Source organism: Gracilinanus agilis, chromosome 1, assembly GCF_016433145.1.
Source record: "Gracilinanus agilis isolate LMUSP501 chromosome 1, AgileGrace, whole genome shotgun sequence".
Classification (NCBI taxonomy): Eukaryota; Metazoa; Chordata; class Mammalia; order Didelphimorphia; family Didelphidae; genus Gracilinanus; species Gracilinanus agilis.
The window spans coordinates 68021504-68040141 of record NC_058130.1 but is presented as its reverse complement, the minus strand read 5'-3'; the positions used below and the strand labels follow the sequence as shown (position 1 = coordinate 68040141).

The window sequence follows — 18638 nt, the reverse complement described above, 5'->3', positions numbered from 1 at the left end:
CCATCCTGCCACCTCGGAGGTGGGAGGGCCTGCGGACACCTGCCTTTCTTCCTCTCTCCTAGGTTGGATATATGCAACACTAACCCCTGTAGACTGCCTGGCATTTTCAGGACATTTCCTTCACAGCCTGAGTATTGAAATGCAGATGAGGTATTGTGTTTATTAATAATGTGCTTCCCCCTCCCCTCCCCGCCCCTCCGCTCCCCCATGCCCTGTTTCTAGCTCTCCCTGGAAACCGTTGCCATGCTTTCTGAACACGGTGCAGTTGGGTCACTTAGGATGTTTCCCTTTTGCCACAGTTCCTTGAAGTCATAGTCATGGGATTTCCTTTCTCCTCTGATGCTCCCGTGTGCCCCCTCCCTGCCCCCCCAGGGAGAATCTGCTTTTAGGATTTATAGGGGTCTTAAGAGAACGCCCCCTCCCCAGGGAGCATCCAGCTGCCCCCTCCCCAGCAAGCAAGCAAGGAAGGAAGGAAGGAAGGAAGGAAGGAAGGAAGGAAGGAAGGAAGGAAGGAAGGTGCTCGCGAGCTTCCTGCTCAGTTTTCAGAGGGGCTAGAAGACCCCCCCTCCCCGAGAGTCAGAATTAGTGTCTCATAACTCTGCCACTCCACATTTTGTCTGCCAGCCCAGCATGCATGCCCTCCGGAACCGATGGCCACCAAAGCAACTTAATCCCCAGCATTCATTCCATGTTGTTTCAACACTGGACGTGAGGGCCAGCCCAGCCGAGCCGTGAAGCCATCCAGCATTTGCATTTCTCTGTCTCCCGGCCCTGCGGCTGTGGCACGGCCGGCCGGCTCGGGCTGACCGGGCTCTCAGTCCCTGCCCTTGCCTGTGACTCATGACACTGAAGTACGTTTTGCTTTGGATCACAGAGCGTACGAGGTGGAGAGAAGATTGAAGGTCGGCAGCCTAACCCAGTTTCCGAACTTTGAAACTGCCTGCTGGTATATGGGGAAGCACCTGCTGGAGACGTTCAAAGGTAGAGACCCCCCAGCCCCCCCCCCCCCAGCTCCTCAGGCTCTCGCTGAAACAGGGCAGCCTCCGGGGGAGATGCTCCCCTGAGCCTCCCCGCCGGCCCTGGGGGCCCCAGGCTCTCCCGGCCGCTTCCTCGCTCTGTATTTAGGCCAAAGGAGTCGTGGTGATAATGATGACAGCTCGCAGGGATTGGTAGAGTGCTCACGCCTGCCAGCCATCGCTCTGAGGGCTTTGGAATCATTTTCTCCTTTGATCATGACAATGGGGAAACCGAGGCAAACAGACGGAGTGACTTCTCATCCAGGGTCCCCCAGCTTATAAGTGTCCGAGGCTGGATCTAGGCCCTGCCATCTTCTCTTCAGAGCCACCTCGTGCTGTTTTCATGAGACAATTCAGCCGGGTGAAGGGACTCTTCTTCTGCCGATGACACTGATGCTGCCGATGGCCTCAAACAAGTCACTTGTCCTCGTTAGACTTCCACGGCCCCACCTGTAAAATGAGAACGATAGTATTGTTCTAGGCACCCTGTCGGATCTGTCTGACAGGGCTCTTTTTCAGAAGCAAATAAAAAAAAATAATAATAATACAAACTGGATGGAGGAGACTTAGAAGGGTTTAAAGTGCTAGCTAAGGAGGCGGGAGAGATTTTCATTGAATTTGGAGGGATACGTTTGTTTCTCAGTCATTTTCTTAGGGAACTCACTGGCTCCGGTAACTTTTTCATAGAACCTGGTATTCAGATTTTCATTTTATGGTGTTTCCTAATGTTTAGGTTTTCTTTTTCTTTTAATGTTAAAAAACATGTGAGTTTCCCTATTGCTAAGGGAGTTCAGTTTCCCGAAATTGACTGGAATTGAGAGCCTTCCCGCATCAGGCCCAATGTTTGTGCCACGGGAGGACGAGGTTTTATTCATGAATTCTGTCTCTGTCTGTTTCTCTCTTCTCTCTCTTCTGTCTGTCTCTCCCTCCTCTCTCTCCTCTCTCTCTCTCCCTCTTCTCCCCCTGTTTCTCTCTGACGGTGACTCTGTCTCTATCCTTTACTTTCTCTATTGATTCTGACACGGAAGAGTGGTAAGAGCTTGGCAAACAGGGTTAAGTGTTTTTCCCAGGGCCACACAGCTAGGAAGTGTCTGATACCACATTTGAACCCAGGCCCACTTGACTCCAGATCTGGTACTCTATTCCTCGTGCTTACCTAACTACCCCTCACATTCTCTTCTTAGTAATGGGCTTTTTAGAAAGTGGACATCTAGACAATATACAAGAAACATGAAAGGGACAAAAATTGGGGAGTGTTTTGGTAGAACTCTGAGCTTTCCACCCACGACCAGACTAAGTTTGAAATGGGTTGGCCAGTAAGAATATTCTAATATCTTATATATAGAGAGAGACAACATGGTATATACAGAAAAGAATCTAATAGATGGTTCTAGTCAGAAGACTTGTGACCTGGTTCTGGCCTTGACACCAATTTACTTTGTGACTTTGGCATGCTATTTTCCCTGCCTGACCCCCGGTTTTCCTCATCTGTAAAATGGGGACAACACAGCTTATTCTGTCTATGTTCAAAGGGTTGTCATGAGAGCAGACGAGATCACCTAAATAGAAAAGCTTTGTAAATTATGTGTACGTAACTATCGTTTTTTCTATCACTTTCTAAGAAGATTTAGAGAGCACTTTTCTAAAACAACAGAGATAAGCAAATCTCTCTGTTTTACAGGTAAAGAAACCTCTTGGTTTTCCCTGCCATCACACAGTTTCCCAAGGCTAAGCCAGGTGCCATTTCTAAGTAGGATTCTGCCTCTCCATGAGCTTGAGTGGCCCTTCCAGCCCTGGGGAGCTGTGAATTTGCTTAGTGCATTTGGCCTGGGGAGGAGTGTCTTTTAGATTTCAAAGAAAATGTAAAGATAGGGGCACCTAGGTAGTTCTGTGGATAGAGGCCAAGGAGGTCCAGGGTTCAAATGTGGCCTCAGACACTTCCTAGCTGTATGACCCTGGGTGAGTCACTTAACCTACATTGTCTAACCCTTATCACTCTTCTGCTTTAGAACCAATACTTAGTATAGATTCTAAGACAGAAGATAAGGTTTATATATATATATATAACTTAAAGAGCTTTAGAACCAATACTCAGTATAGATTCTAAGATAAGGATTAAAAAAATAAAGAAAATATAAACATAACTTAGCTTTAGAACTAATCTTGGTATAGATAGATTCTAAGACAGAAGATAAGGATTAAAAGAAAAATAAAAATGTAAACATAACCTAAGAGCTTTAGAACCAATACTCTGTATAGATTCTAAGATCAGGGTAAGGATTAAAACAAATAATGAAAATGTAAACATAATTTTGCAATTAGATTCTCTCTTGGACTTGGTAAAAATACCTTTGAGCCAAGGGCAGTCTTTGTGGTATTTATGATCAGGCCAAGAGGGGAGAAATGAATGAGAAGAAAATAGTACTGGTAGTGTTTATTGCATTATTACACCAAAGGAAGAGTGTGTGAAGAGGCACTGAGGATAGAATGCCTGACCTGGAGTCAGGAAGACCTAAATTCAAATCCTGCCTCAGATGGTCACTGAGTAGGGCATCCTAGACAAGACATTTAACCTCTGCTTCCTTTCCTCCTCTGTAAAGTGGAGATAATAATAGCACCTACCTCCCAGAGTCAAGGAGGACAAGGATGGTGAGGATAAAATGAGATATTTGTAGAGTGCTTTACAAATCTTAAAGCACTATAAATGTGGTGGATGCTCTCTTTATTAGGATGATTATTTGATGGGAGTTTTCCAGTTTGAACAGTGACCTTTGGGGGAAGAAATTCTCCATCCTCTTCCACTGAGTTGGGGAATGCTCTCTGGTAGAGGTGGAATTTTAGAAGCTATTTCAGTAATGAAAAACAAAGGATTTGGCAAGGTGGGAGGGTACCTGAGAAGATGGAGCTGCCTGGTGTCTCCTTCCCTTCTGGTGAGGAGCTTCTGGGGGTCTGGGGGGTAGGGAAGCAGAGGAATGAGTCCCAAGTGACTTGCTGTGTCTACAGGAGCTAATTAAACAATTCCTTTCCTTAGGGTCACACAAATCTGGGAAGCAGCTGCCCCCTCATATAGTCCAAGGAGCTAAAATATTGAACGGGGCATTCCGGTCATGGACTAAAAAGCAGGTAAGGCAGCATCTTTGTTCCCTTGGCATGTCGATGGAGTGAAAATATAGGGAAAACTACCAGGTTTTGGTGGTAGTGGTGTTGTGTGTGTGTGTGTGGGGAATTTCAGACTGTTGATCCTGGAGATGGGCATTCTGGGCAGGGATATATGATCCCTGCCTTCAAGTATCTCAAGGCAGAATTCCACTTATTCTGTTTGTCCCCAGTGGGTAGTTCTAGGAATAATGGGGTGAAGTTTCAAAGGAAATTTCTACTCAGTGGAAGGAAGAACTTCATTTGATTGGTCCAGAAGTAGAAAGGGGGCTGGATTCCTTGTCACTGGAAGGATTGCAGCAGAGGCTGGATATTATGAGGAACTTGCTTTGTAAACCTCGAAGCATCATAGAAATGGGGTATAGGATGATGATGGTGATGCCACTTCTCTGTTTAAAAATATTCTTTTGTGATTCCCTGTTTCCAGGAAGCATTTCTAGTTCACCATAATTTTTCTCTAACCTATTTTCCCTAATGTTAAGATAGCATTATGACCCTCCACACACCTTGGGTTTCTGACAGACAGGATTCCCAGCTTATTTCTGGTCTCAAATTGCCTGCTTCAGTCTCTGTGAGTGTCTTGACTCCATGAAACTCTCTCTGATTTCTTCCCCTAACCCCTGTGGCTTCCTTTGCCCCAACCCTCTCAACTCCCACGAAGGTATTTTCTCTCCTTCATAAAATTACCCTTTTTTAACCTAAAAACATTTTTTTTACTTAAATACCTTTTCTGGATTTCTCCTTTTTGTCTCATTCTGCCTTACATCATTCATTGATTCAGCAAATATTTATTAAGGACCTATGGTATACAGAACCCAGTGGTGTGCCATGCAGGGATGGAGAAAGTTTCAATAAGACCTAGCCCTTGCCCTCATGGATCTTGCAGCCTGAATAGGGATGATGATAACGTGGTTGATGATACAGTAATAATAATAATAATTAATAATAGTAAAAGTAAGAGCAGCTAGTATTTATATAGTGGCTTTAAAGTTTACAAGGTGCTTTACAATTCCTTTAAGTCTCAACTTAAATCCCATCTTCTGCAAGATGCCTTTCCAACCCCTCTTAATACTAGAGCTTTCCTTCTTTTAAGTATTGCCTTTTTTATACTGTATCATTCTGATTGTTTTCCCCATTAGACTGTGAGCCCCTTGAGGGCAAGGGCTATCTTTTACCTGTTTTTGTAACCCCAGCACCTAGCACAACGCCCAGCTCCTAGTAAAAACTTATTCCATATTTATTGACTCCCTGTTATCTTATTTCATCCTCACAACAACCCTGTGAGTTAAGTATCATTATTATTCCCTTTTTACTGACAAGGAAACTGAGACATGAATTAGCAAGGGACAGTGGCATTATTTGAACTGATGGATACTCCATCTTTGTCAACACAAATCACCATCATCTATCCCATCCCATGAGATGTTCATCAGAAAGATGAAAGACGATATGAGGCCAGAGGATAGACCCTTATTGCATCCTCCTCCCCTTACTGCATTTGGTAAAATGGAAGGACCCCCGTGTTTCAGAAGGCCTACGCTGAGATTCTGGCTGTGGTTTTTACTGACTTTGCAATGATGGGAATGGTACTTAACCTCTCTCGGTCTCAGCATCCTCCTTTGTAAATGGGAGATGTCCAGTGGCCTGGATGACTTCTGAGAGCCCTTCCACCTCCTAGTCCTTGATCTCCTTCTGGCCAGACTGGAATACACATTGCTCCCCAGCCACCCAGAAGGTGCTCTGCTCCTCTCTTAGATGGAGCTCTCTTTTGCCCTAAACTCTTCTTCCTCTTAGAGGACATTTCTTTTTCCTTAGCTCATCATCGTGGGTCCCCCTCACCCCCCAAGTAGATCAGAAGCTTTGGAGGGGAAGGTTGGGTCATTTTTTAGTCTTTGCATTCCTCCTGGCCAGTGCAGTGTTTCATGCTTTCTTTTTGGTGGAATTAAAGGATACGTTGGTCGTGGGGAGGGATTTAAAGGGAATCTATCTGACAAACAGAATGTGTGTGTGTGGGAATGGCTTAATTCCTTCACATTGTAAAATTTGAGTTGGTTTCTAAGGACAGAAAAATGTCATGCTGATAAAGAGCCTTGGAAAGTATCCTGAGTCCTTATTTTCCTGATAGCTCCACAGTGGGAATCTGGAATGGGGATTGGGGGAAAGAGAGAGTGCATACAGCTGTGCTGGGGTGCATCACCCAAAGGAACCTTGGGGGTTAGGGAAGACTCCTAGCCATCTTTTTAGGCAAAAGCGTGAGCTATCTTGGGTTTAGTTTCCCATTCACAGTCTGGACTTCCCTGAAGGACAGGTAATAATCATTAGGTAACCACTGAGCATCGATTAAACACCTGCTGTGTGCTAGACCCTGTGATGGACACAGACGTTAATTGGAATAATCCTTGTTCTTAATGCACCAGGGGAAGACAGCCTGCCTCTGAGGCAGCTTCTCCCAGAACCAGCCAATACACATTTGGGGCAGAGTTCCAGGCTCTCTTTCCCTACTTATTTCACACCGGACTCCCTGGTCTGCTTATTGTGCACACACTAGCTCTGGGACCCTGAGCCAGCTACAGAAATCACTCTGGGCCCTGAAAATGAGAGGGTTGGTCTTGAAGGCCCTGGTTCTTTCTGGTCCTTAATTTTGGATCCTCAGAGAATACGGCGGCGCTCCATCTCCTGGCTCCTTTTCACTGCTCCTGATAGTCTCCTGGAATCCCTTCCTTCTCTAATCTGAAGCCTCCCTTACCTGTCTCATTCTGCTGAAAGAGTTCTCTCTCTGCATGTGGAATAACAATAACAACAATAATAATTATTATTAATTATGAATTAATTATATATAACATATAAATGCAATAACATAAATTTCATATAAATCAAATAATTAAATCATACAATTAATAATTACATATTATATATAATAATTAATAGATGATATAATTAACTAGTGTTGCTGTTATTAATTAAAGAGTAATACTAGGTCATATATAGTAGGAGAGGGCCAAGATTTAAGTTCCAGATCAGCAATGTCAGTTTCAAATAGAAATGGATCCCTGCGGGTCACAAATTACTTTAGAAAAGCACAAACTAACAATATCTATGTTGTAGTATATTTTTATTTACTTTGTTAAACTTTTTCTAATTACATTTTGATCTGGTGCTGGTGGTAGTTGGGAATTTTGGGGGCCATTTATAGCTTGGTCCAGGAGTTTGACCCCTCTGTTCTAGATGGTCGGCCTTTGACCAGAAGAGAAAAGAGGGTCAGTTTGGGTTCCCTTAGTCGTAGGGGGCTTCCTTGGAGGAGGTGACTCTTGAGCAAGGCCTTAAAAGATGGTTAGGTGATTCGGTGGATTGAGAGCCAGGCCTGGAGATGGGAGGTCCTGAATTCAATTCTGGCCTCAGACCTTCAGGCAAGTCACTTAGGCCCCCTTGCCTGGCTTTTAGCACTCTTCTGGCCTTGGAACCAATACACAGTGTTGATTCTAAGTGAAGGGCTTTAAAAAAAGAAAAAAAAAAAAGATGGTTTGAAGTTATACGATGGGCCTGAAGTTGTGACTCGAGTGTGTTTGGGGGAACAGCGAGGAGATGGCTTTGGATGCTGGAGCGGAGGGCTCCCGATGGGAGCAGGGGAAGGCCTTGACTAAAAGGCACGTGGGGAGCCCCTGCAGGTCTGAAGGTGGGAAAGAAATGCGAGTGTTGTTTCTAAAGCCCAAAGGAGTTCAGAAGCCGGCAGGATATCTCGTCCCGCCACCCTTCACCAAGTAGCCCATTCATTTTGTAGGAAGTTCAGAAAATGTCAGTGTAAGAAAGTACCTGCTCCTTCTGTTTGGTGAGCCGCATCCCCCGAGACTCGTCGTAATCCTTCACACCTTCTGTTTCAGGCCTTAGCAGAACACGAAGATGAGCTTCCCGAACATTTCAAACCATCCCAGCTCATCAAGGACCTTGCCAAAGAGATACGCCTCAGCGAGGTGCGTGCTCCGTCCGGACGCCGAGCCGGCCCGCGGTCTGGGGGGGACGAGTGAGAGAAGGCAGTGAGGCCCCGGGTCCCCTCCTCCTCTCTCTTTCTCCCCAGGCCTCCTTCCTCCCCTCTGACTCTGTCCTCCCTGGCCCTGGGGGCCGAGGGGATGCCCAGGATTCAGAGGACAAGGGTCTCTCCCTGCCTCCCTGCCTCCCCTTGGGCAAATCACCAGCTTCCCTGCTGGGCCCTCACTTTCTTATCTGTATGAAATGAGAGGCAGGAAATAGGTCCCCTGGGAGGTCCCTCCGGCCCGGACGCCTTGTCCAAGTTTCTTGTCTTAACGACGTCCTCAGGTCCGGCAGAGAGAGCCAGAAGGAGGCCCGGGAAGGGGGAGGACCATTAGCTACTAAGGACAGCCACTGCCTCTCCGGCCTCCCCAGCCTCCGGGAGACTATGGAGAGCCCCCGGGGGCCCGCTGTGTTACCGTGTTTATTTGGGGGTCACTGACTATGACTGGGCCCGAGGCAGCTCTGGGCCATTCTCGACACAAACATTTAGCTCTTCTCACTCTCATTTGATTCCGGAACCTTTGTGTATTCTGAGACCAACAGCCCCTCTGCTCAGAGCAGCGAGCACCAATGTCCTTGGTGCCACCATGGTCAGACAGGTAGGCCCCAGCCCTTTGAGTGGACTCAGTCCCAGAGGCCGAGGCCCAGCCAGGAGGAGGAAGGGGGCGACCAGAGGGAGGCCGGGGCCCATTACCCTGAGGCTGCTGGGGAGCCCCGTCAGAGCTGGTTCTGGTCCGAGCCCTCGCTGCCCTTGTTTGCTAAGTCAGGCACATCACCAAGGACTCCCGGCATCCGGGTTCCCGGCGGGGCAGGTTTTCTGGATTAGACGACACGGGTCTGGCCGCCATGTTTAGGACTCACGCTGGCTGAATGGCGCATGTCCAGACGTGGAAAATCAAGGGTGGCCGAGGGTCTGAGCACCATTTCTTTTGTGGAAATCTATGCAAAAAGGATCTTAAATTGTTTGCTAAAAACCGGTCAAGCTTTGGAACGGACCCTTTGCTCTGCCCTAGTGGTCAGCGACTTGGGCCATCTTTTGGTGTTTTCTAATAAATCAGTCATGCCCTCGTTGTAGTGGCCCGTTTGGAGAAGACTCTATTGTAAGGGATCAGGGTCTTTTCCTCTTTGTCTTTCTTTCCTCCTCCCCAACCTTCTCCCCTTCCTCCTGCCCCCCTCTTCCTCCCTCCCCATCACCTCCAGAAAGAAATACACACCCCTGTGGTGGTGGGGACCCATCTGGGGCTACCCAAGTGTAGGACCAGAACAGACTCCCTCTGCGAGCTCAGTGTTGGACGTCTCGAGGAGGGCTTTGCAAAGAGTTCTTTCTGATGTCTGGTTTGGGAGGGAGGCCACTGGTTGTCATTTCATGGGATTCCCTTTGGGCCGAGTGTGTGCTCTCTCTTGTGGTGTCACTTGGATCTGTTGGGGCAGTGCAGAGCCTCTCTTGGGTAGAGGATGGAGCAGGGAAGGATGCTGTGGCAAGAAATGTGCCAGTGAACCCGTCTCCTCCTCTCTTCTTGCAGAACGCATTGAAAGTCACTAAGCCTGAAGTTGGTGCCAATGTCTCCCCCAAGGAGGTCTGCCCCATGGAGAAGGAGAAGGAGGAGCCCCCATCCCCTTTACAGGTCACGCCACCTTCCTCTTTGGTGGAAAAATCCTCTAAAAAAAAGACTCCCAAAACTATGAAACCACCCAAACCATCCAAGATCCCCAAGCTCCCCAAACTCCCCAAGCCACCGAAGCCTCCAAAGCCCCCCAAGCCTCCTAAAACTCCGAAGATCAAGGAGGGAGGCAAGAAGAAAGGGAAGAAGTCCAAGGAATCGGCTTCCCCCACCATCCCCAACTTGGACTTGCTAGAGGCCCACACGAAGGAGGCACTGACCAAGATAGAAACGCCAAAGAAAAGCAAGGTAGGCTCCTCTCCTCAGGGCCCCAGGCCTCCAGTGTTGTTGTACGGTTCCCTGGCATCTTGGGAAGGGCAGTGTAGGGGGCTTTGGAGGTTGGGACTTGGAGCAGAATTTAGGTTTTTCTTCTTCACAGTAGACTTTCTTATGATTAATACCTACTTCTCAGCCTGTGTTCTTAGCTGCTGCCATACCTTTTCCAGGAGCCTCATCTGAAAGCAAAGTGAAAACAAGTAGAGGCCGACCCAGGAATTAACTATATCAGGAGATACTTTATGGATTCTTGAATTCCTTTTTTTACAAAGATTACATGTTAGAGACACACAGTGGCCCAATGACTATATTGTATAAGAGTCTTGAGTTCAACCAACTAATTGATCAATAAACATTTATTGAGCACCTGCTATGTGCCAGGCACTGTGCCAAACACTGGGGATGCAAAAAAGAGGCAAAAGACAATCTCTGCCCTCAAGGAGCTTGCAATTTTAATAGAAGAGAAAATAAGCAAGCAAATATGTAAAGTTTAAGTTATATATAGGATAAATAGGAAATAATTGACAGGGGGAAGGCAAAGGAAGTAAGAGGAATTAGGGAAGGCTTCGTATAAAAAGTGGAATTTTAGTTTGGAACTTAAGCCAGGAAACTCAGTAATTAGAGTGGAGGAGGGAGAGCTATCCAAGTGTGGGGAACAGCAAGGGAGAGCTGAGAGATGGAGGATCTTGTTCGTGGAACAGTCGGGAGGCCAGTGCCCTTGGATCAAAGACTTCATGTTGTGGGGTAAGGTGTAAGAAGACTGGAAAGGTAAGAGGGGAATGGATTATGAAGGACTTTAGATACCCAACAGGATTTTGTATTTGATCTGAGAGGCAAACAGGAAGTGACTGGATTTTATTGAGTAGGAGGAGTGACATGTTGGGGCTTATGTTTTAGGAAAATCACTTTGGTGGCTGAATCGGGGTGAATTAGAACGGGGAGAGATTTGAGGCAGAAGGATCCCACAGCAGGCTTTTGCAATAGGATAGAAAGGAGGATATTCAAGAGATAATGCAAAAGTAAAGTCAACAGGTCTTGGAAATACATTGGATTTGGGAAGTGAAAGATATCGAGGAATCCAGGATGATTAAGCCTAAGGGTAGGTAGGGAAGGTTTATGGAAAAAGAGAATTTTATTTTGGACTTACTGAGTTTAAAATTTCTATAAGAAACCCAATTTGAAATGCCTGAAAGGCAGTTGTAGATGCAAAGTTAGAGGCCAGCCAAGAGATGGGGGCAGGAAAGGTAGGTCTGAGAATGGGCAGCTTAGAAATGGTAGTTAAATCTGTGGTTGCTAAGGAGATCACCAAGTGAAGTAGTATAGTGGGAGAAGAGAAGAGGGTTCTGGACAGAGCCCTGAGGGACACCTGTGGTAAGAGGGCGTGGTCTGGAGGAGGATCCAGCAAAGGAGACAGAAGGTTCGGTCAGATATAGGAGGAAAATCAGGAGAGAGTCATGTCCCAAAGTCCCAGAGAGAAGAGAATATCAAAAAGGAGAGAGGTCAAGGAGAAAATGACCGAGAAAAGGGCATTGGATTTGGCAGGAAAGAGACCATTATTAACTTTGGAGAGGATAGTTTCAGGAATGATAAGGTTGGAAGCCAGGTTATGGAAGGAGGTTATGAAGAGATGCGAGGAGAGAAAGTGGAGGCACCTATTGTGGATGATCTTTTTGAAGGTTAGCTACACAGGGCAGAAGAGACAAAGAATGAAAGTTAGGGGGATGAAAACATTGAGGGTATTTTCAGGATAATGGAGGTATAGACATGTTTGTAGACAGTTGTAAGTGAGACAGTAGATAAGGAGAGATTGGAGATAAGTGGAAAAGTGGGAATGGCAGAAGGAGAAATCCATCGGAAGAGATGGGATGGAGTGCAATCACTTGAACCAGTAGAGATTAGCCTTGGTAAGGAGCAAGGCCACTTCATTGTGTGAAACATGGGTGAAGGAGGAAAAAGTGGAGCAAGGCATCTAAAAGATTAGAGATGAGGAAGAGGAGAGAAGAGGGAATTCATGGCAATGAATTTTTTTCTGTACAATGAGAAAAGGTTCTCAGCCCAGAATCAGGGGACATTTGAGGAGGGATGAAAAGGTTTGGAAGAGTCATTGTATAGTGTGGGAGAGTGAGTGGATGGGGGAGGTATAGTAGGATTCCTTAGCAGAACCATGAGGACCCAGTTGAGGTCTATTATTAATTTGTAGTGTACTCAGTTAGTTGCATGATTTTCTCCACCTTCATTCAGCAGCTCATTCTCCTTCTCCTGCCCATGAGACAGACAGACTGACCTATGAACTGCCAGTGTGGTTGGGGGTAGTGAGTAGTAAGAGCAATGAGAGAGCTTCCCTTGATGAAATATCTCTGTATTATGTGGCTTAGAACTCTTAGAACCCAGTGGTATTTTCACAGAGTTAAAAAATGTGTTAAATATTTCTGTTTATAAAATGTACAATAACTGCCAGAATCATTGTAGGAAAAATCGAATAGAATGCAAACTCTTCAGGTAAACTTTTTTTGTCACTAATTTTGAATCGCCAGTGGTTAGCGCCATGTCTGGCATACTATAGGCAGTGACTAAATAACATAGGAAGCAACTGACATTAGTCATCTGCTGTTATTAGTGTTTGTGGATCATGAATGAATGGGTGCTGTGACAGGAAAGATTCATCTGTCCATCCATCTGCCCATCTGTCCATCCATTCATCTCTCCATCCAGCCATTTATCCAACAGACATTTATTGAGCACTATATCAAGAACATAGTGCTAGGACCTGAGGGAGATGATAAAAATCAAATGAGACCAAGCCCTTATTCTGAAGAAGATTGTAATATATGGGGCAGTTGGGTGGCTCAGTGGATTGAGAGCCAGGCCTAAAGACAGGAGGCTCTGGCTTCAAATGTGGCCTCAGACACTTCCTGGCCAAGTCACTTCACCCCCATTGCCCAGCCCTTACCGCTCTTCTGCCTTAGAACCAACACACAGTATTGATTCTCAGATGGAAGGTAAGGGTTTAAAAAAAACAACGGTTGCAATGCAGTAAGGCTGACAAGGCATATTCCCCAGATTAAAAACTCCCAGTATGCCTATAGGATTAAATATAAACTCCTCAGTCTGCCAGATCAAATTCCACCATCTCCCTCCCGCCCTTCTTTCTGGACTTGTGCCATGGCATTCCAGTTGCCCTGGACTGCTTGCTGTCCCTGTTTCCATCTCTCGCCCCCCCTCCTCCTTGTGCTCTTGGGTGGGCCAAGCTCCATGCTTGGAATGCCTTTCCTTCTCATTTCTACTTCAAGACTTGGTTCAGGTGCCACCTGCTCCAGGAAGCCTTCCCTAATCCCCTCAGAGGAAAGGAGCATCTCTCGTCTTTGCCTTCTGGTCCACAAGCCATTCAGCAAACATTTGTTCACATTTTCAAGCTTTGTGGGTGCCGCACTGTTCCTAGATGTGGCTCTTATTAGGCTTTCAGTAGCAGCTGATGGTTAGAGGGCCCAAACTGTCAAGTAAACAAAGGTAAATAAAATAACAAGCAAATGTGATAGGGGCAAAAGTCAGGTTAAAGAAGAGGGGAAAAAATCCCTTAGAATCGCAGAATCCAAACCCTACAGTTAGGCTTAAATCAACTTCTGTAGTTTCTACCCTTTGATTGTCATGTTCTGTCCTCAGAATCAGCCAGGGCAAGTCTAATTCCATTTCTACATGACAGCTCTTAAATTCTTTGTATTCCCTATTTCTCTTTCCCTAACCCCTCCGTTTTTCCTCTCTTCCTTCCCTTTCCCATTGTAGCAAAAACCCATGAATTTAGATTTTACTAATTTGTTGTCTCTGATAGCAAACTTCTATTTAGCACCGGAGGGTAAAATGAGGCCCAGTGGATGGTATTTGTTCAGAAGACATAGGTTCGATTTTTGGGAAAACTTCCTTAAAATTAGAATTATTCAGAAAGTTGCCTGCAATAGTAAATGCTTTAAAAATTTGTTATACATGACAAAATCAAAGGTAAGTTTAAAAAAATGCTGTGAAAAATGTGAGGTGGAGAAGGGTCAAAGATGGTTTCATTGAGGAAAATGGCACTCGGGCTGTTGGGAGGGAGGGAAGCATCTCATGGATGGACACGGGTAGCTAGGAGGGTAGGTGAGGTTGTGTTCAACATGGGGATGTGCTGCCATGGGGGTGTGGTTTCTCAGGACTGCTGACTCCCTTGAGGGCAGAGAAAAGAAGATAACTTACTTTTTAAACCAAAGCAAACAAATGAGTTAAAAAAATGAATTTCAGATATTTGGAGAAACGATGAATGAAGATTGCCTTGTATAAATCTTGCACAGATAGCTTCGATTTTGGCAGTTGCGGATGTTTGTGTGTTCACCTGAAGGAGATATTACATCATCCTTTTCCTATCTTAAATGATATGTGACCTCTTCCTTATCCCTCCTTTTTAAAAATAGGTTTCAAAGAATGTTTTAAGTGTCCCCAGCAAGGAAGTCACTAATAAGCAAAATGATGTGGAGAGGTTTGAAATCCGAGAACAGAATAAGACCAAAACAGAAGCCAAGTGGAAGTATAAGGTAAGGCTGGAAACCCCAAGGTGTTGTGGGGAATAGAGTCAAGTCATGAAACTTGGATTCGAATCCTGCCTGACCAGGAGACTAAAGGGCATGTGCCATCATCCTTCTGAGTCCTAGATACCTTCATTGCAAAATGAGGAGATAGTGTTTGTTGCACAGGCCTGCCTGAAGGATCCAGTGACATGATGCATGTAAGACCCTAGGTGGACATCGGCTCTTCTTGTAAGCCAGCAAAGAGAAGGGGGCTTCCAGAATCAAGGGAGCATTTGCTCTCTCTCCCCAGTCTCTCCCTGGCTCCTCTGGAAAGGATCCTTGTTTTAATCCCCCTCCCCAGGAGGAGTCACAAAGGATTTGGGTGGCTTATCTACCGAGCAGGTAGATTGAAGCTCAGTGGTCCTAAGCAAGGCTTCCCCCTTTCTTGGAGTCAGAGGGTTTTAGAGCTGGACAGAGTCCTAGAGATGGGCTAGCCATGCCTCTCTGTCCTTCCGCCATCTCTTGCCAATGGTCCCTCTGCCTTCCTTTAAACTCTGCCAGTGAAATAAGTATCCTCTGCAGCAAGCCATTTTATTTCAGGATCACTCATTATTCTGAAATTCTTCCTTCTATTGATTTAAAATTAGGCTCCCTATGACTTCCACCTGCTGGTCCTAGTTTTTTTGCCTTCTGAGACCAAGCAGGAGAAATTTGTTCTTTTCCATATGACACCATTTCAGGTATTTGAAAATGATGATCGTGTTTCCCCAACCTTAATGATAGGTGCATAGCTCTTGATCTGGTAGGGATCTTAGGGACCATCTCTCCAGGCCAATTTTACAGATGAGGAAACTGAGACTCAGAGGGGTCAAAAAAGACCAAAAGACCAATAAAAGGAATTACTAAGTGGAGTCTCGTTTCTTAAAGAAAGGCTTTCAGAGTCAATATGGTAGAAGTGCCATGGGTCTGACACAACCTGGAGTGGACCTGAAAGAATTTAGGTCATGTCCAGTGAGGCTTTTGCTCCAAACTGAAGGTATTGGCCTAAATCAGTCATTGGTTGGACTCAAGGCCCAAGACCTTGACTATAGAAGTTGAATAATCAAGCATGATCCTTTCCTCAAATCTAATGCCTTTTCATTTTAGAATCATAGAATGTCGGCACAAGAAGGAACCACAGAATTGTGTAGTACCTCTGAGTTAGAAGGGACTGCCATGGCCCTCTCATCAATCCATAATTGATAATGATCTAATAATCAATCCATATCTGCCAAAGAATTTCTGTAGCACGCCTGTTGAGGGATTGTCCATGCCATTCAGTGATTTTTCTAGTCCAGTCCCTTCATCATTAAAAAAAAAAATTCTCCATCCTACACAAGAGAAAACTAGGTCACAAAGCAAAGGCAGCAACTTATTTAAGATCATACAGCTATTAAGTGGCAGACACAACTCAAATATGGTGGTCCAAATTCTCAGTCCTGTTCTTAACTTCCCATTGCCTTCTTTTGGCTTTTCCTGGCCGCTTACCTCTCACCAGCCAGAAGAATGGAACATGATGTCAGAGAGCCTACTTGGCTCTGGGATTGAAAGGGAACATTGGACTGAGCTCCTCTCCCCCACCTTTCCACACTCTCCTGATGGCCATAAAGTAATTTATCTGAGCCAAAATGCTGAGTTGTTCAGTTTGAAGTCCCTGGAGTACTTGTGTTTCCTGTCTCCCAGCCTGCTTCCCCCCCTGCACCCCTCTCCATCACTTTATGACCTTACACCAGCATCACTTGCTCTGTACCTTTCCCCAAGACACAGCTGGGCTCAGCTTTGCTCAGGCCTGAGCTGCCATATTGGCCCTGCATGTCTTTGATTTCTGCTGGCTACTTCTTGGATGATAGTGATTCTGGGATCTGGCTGCACTCAGAGAAGATCTTCCGCTCCCAAATTCCTAGTCCATAGGTTTTAGTTGTTTTTAGAGTATTAAACCAAGTAGATAAAGTGTTTTTGGAGTGTTATACCAAGTGATAAAATGAGAACTCTTAAGAGACTTCTCATTTTATCACATGGTATAAAACCCTGTGATGAGCCATTATGGGCATCTAGGCGCTGACCAGGTGGTGATGATTGATCCAAATGGATGAATGCCAGTGAGATGCTGGATTCAAGAAGCAAGTGAGTGAATGAGTGTATGTGTATGAATGTGTATATCTAGGCTTCGATGGAGCTATACCCCCAAAGTTTTAACATTGAGTGAGATGACAAATAGTGGCTTTACAGCCATTTATAGCCACTTATTTACAATAAAATTTATTTGGTTATCTTGTGGGGTCTTCAATGCAAAAAGATGTTTTCCTTCAAGTTAATTTAATTGAGAAAATTAATTTCTTTGCATTATGTTGTTAAAAAATTCATTGGTTTTATTTTTAAGGCCTTAGTTCAGCATTTTTCTTTGTATGCCCCATAATGTTGTGACCTGCATCAAGTGGGGCATTAGTAAATTTTTGTTGAAATGAATGCTGTCTGCCAATTCACAAATAGGCCACTAGGCCTGTAAACCTCAGCTAAGAATTCCTGACCATGTGGGAGCAAAATCATTTGACATGATCCCTTTTTTTCTTAAGGGCCGCTTAGAGAGATGTTTGCTTAACAGAGAATGTATCTTGCTCTTTGAAATGGGTTAGATAATATCTATATAGGTTCCTTTTTTTCTTTAAAAACATTTTATTTATGTTCTTTTAAAAAATATATTTCTCACTTTGATCTGCCATTTTGAATAGCATCTGCTTCATCCCTCACCACTTTTCTGCTAGAGGAAGGAGGCGGCTTCCCAATCACTCATGCTACATCACATTCCCCCAAAGTGGAGGGAGCTCTGATGCCTTCATTTACATTGTTGTGCTCTCCCTGTTCATTGTCCTTCTGGTCGTCTTCTTTCTCTCTGTATTATTTCATACAAGTCCCAACCAGGTTTCTTCTGTTGACAGGTTGACCGGTGGGGAAAGAGAGGTGGTCTTGGTGAGGTTGGGGGGCATTTTAGACACATCCAGCAGAAAACGCGTATTTCCTTCTCCCCTGAGCCCCAAATGAGGAGCTTAGAATTATATTTCTGTTTATTCATTAGTTTCCAAATATTCTTCTTTTGTGTATCCTTATAAATGTTTCTTTAAAAAAATTATTTTTCAGAATAGCAAACCTGATTCTTTATTGAAAATGGAAGAAGAACAGAAATTGGAAAAAACTCCTTTATCAGGAAATAAGGACAATAAGTTTATGTTTTCCTTCTCTAACAAGAAACTTCTAAGGTAGGTTGCAAGCTGGGTGAACAGAGCAGACAGACTTCTCTGAATGACCTCCTTCAAGGCTACATCATGGTGCCAGTGTATCCTTGGTTTCCTGGAGGCTATGGCAGAGAGATGTAGCTCTGGCCAATATGACTAAGCTGAAAAGCATTCAGGTGTCCACCCAGAAATTGTGGGGACCTACCTGGGGTTTCAGGGCCAACCCCAGCCCTCCAGGGACTGTCTTAGCGGCATAGTTTGGTCACTGGATGGTGGATTTTTTGACTAATTTAGTTATTTATTAAGGCAAAGAGGTAATGTGCCCTGCATTGTTTATAAAGTGTTTTGTAGTGGTGTTCACATAATTCCTGAGTTTGTCTTGGCAAATAGATTCCCAAGTATTTTATATTGTATAGAGTGATTTTAAATGGAGTTTCTCTTTCTAACTCCTGCTGCTGAATTTTGATGGAAATATATAGAAATGCTAATGATTTATGTGGGTTTATTTTGTTTTGTTTTGTTTTTAAACCCTTGTACTTCGGTGTATTGTCTCAGAGGTGGAAGATTGGTAAGGGTGGGCAATGGGGGTCAAGTGACTTGCCCAGGGTCACACAGCTGGGAAGTGGCTGAGGCCGGGTTTGAACCTAGGACCTCCCATCTCTAGGCCTGACTCTCACTCCACTGAGCTACCCAGCTGCCCCC

General features: G+C 45.0%; 1 protein-coding gene across 1 annotated transcript in view; it reads left to right on the top strand.

The window, feature by feature from the left end:
- PHF2 (PHD finger protein 2) overlaps positions 1–18638 on the top strand; it is a 92439-nt gene that overhangs the window by 45792 nt on the left and 28009 nt on the right. The window contains exons 5-11 of the mRNA XM_044676300.1: positions 63–150; positions 875–981; positions 4048–4139; positions 8051–8140; positions 9722–10108; positions 14575–14694; positions 17842–17960. Of these exons, the coding sequence (XP_044532235.1) occupies positions 63–150; positions 875–981; positions 4048–4139; positions 8051–8140; positions 9722–10108; positions 14575–14694; positions 17842–17960 (1003 nt within the window). The remainder of the gene's footprint in view (positions 1–62; positions 151–874; positions 982–4047; positions 4140–8050; positions 8141–9721; positions 10109–14574; positions 14695–17841; positions 17961–18638) is intronic.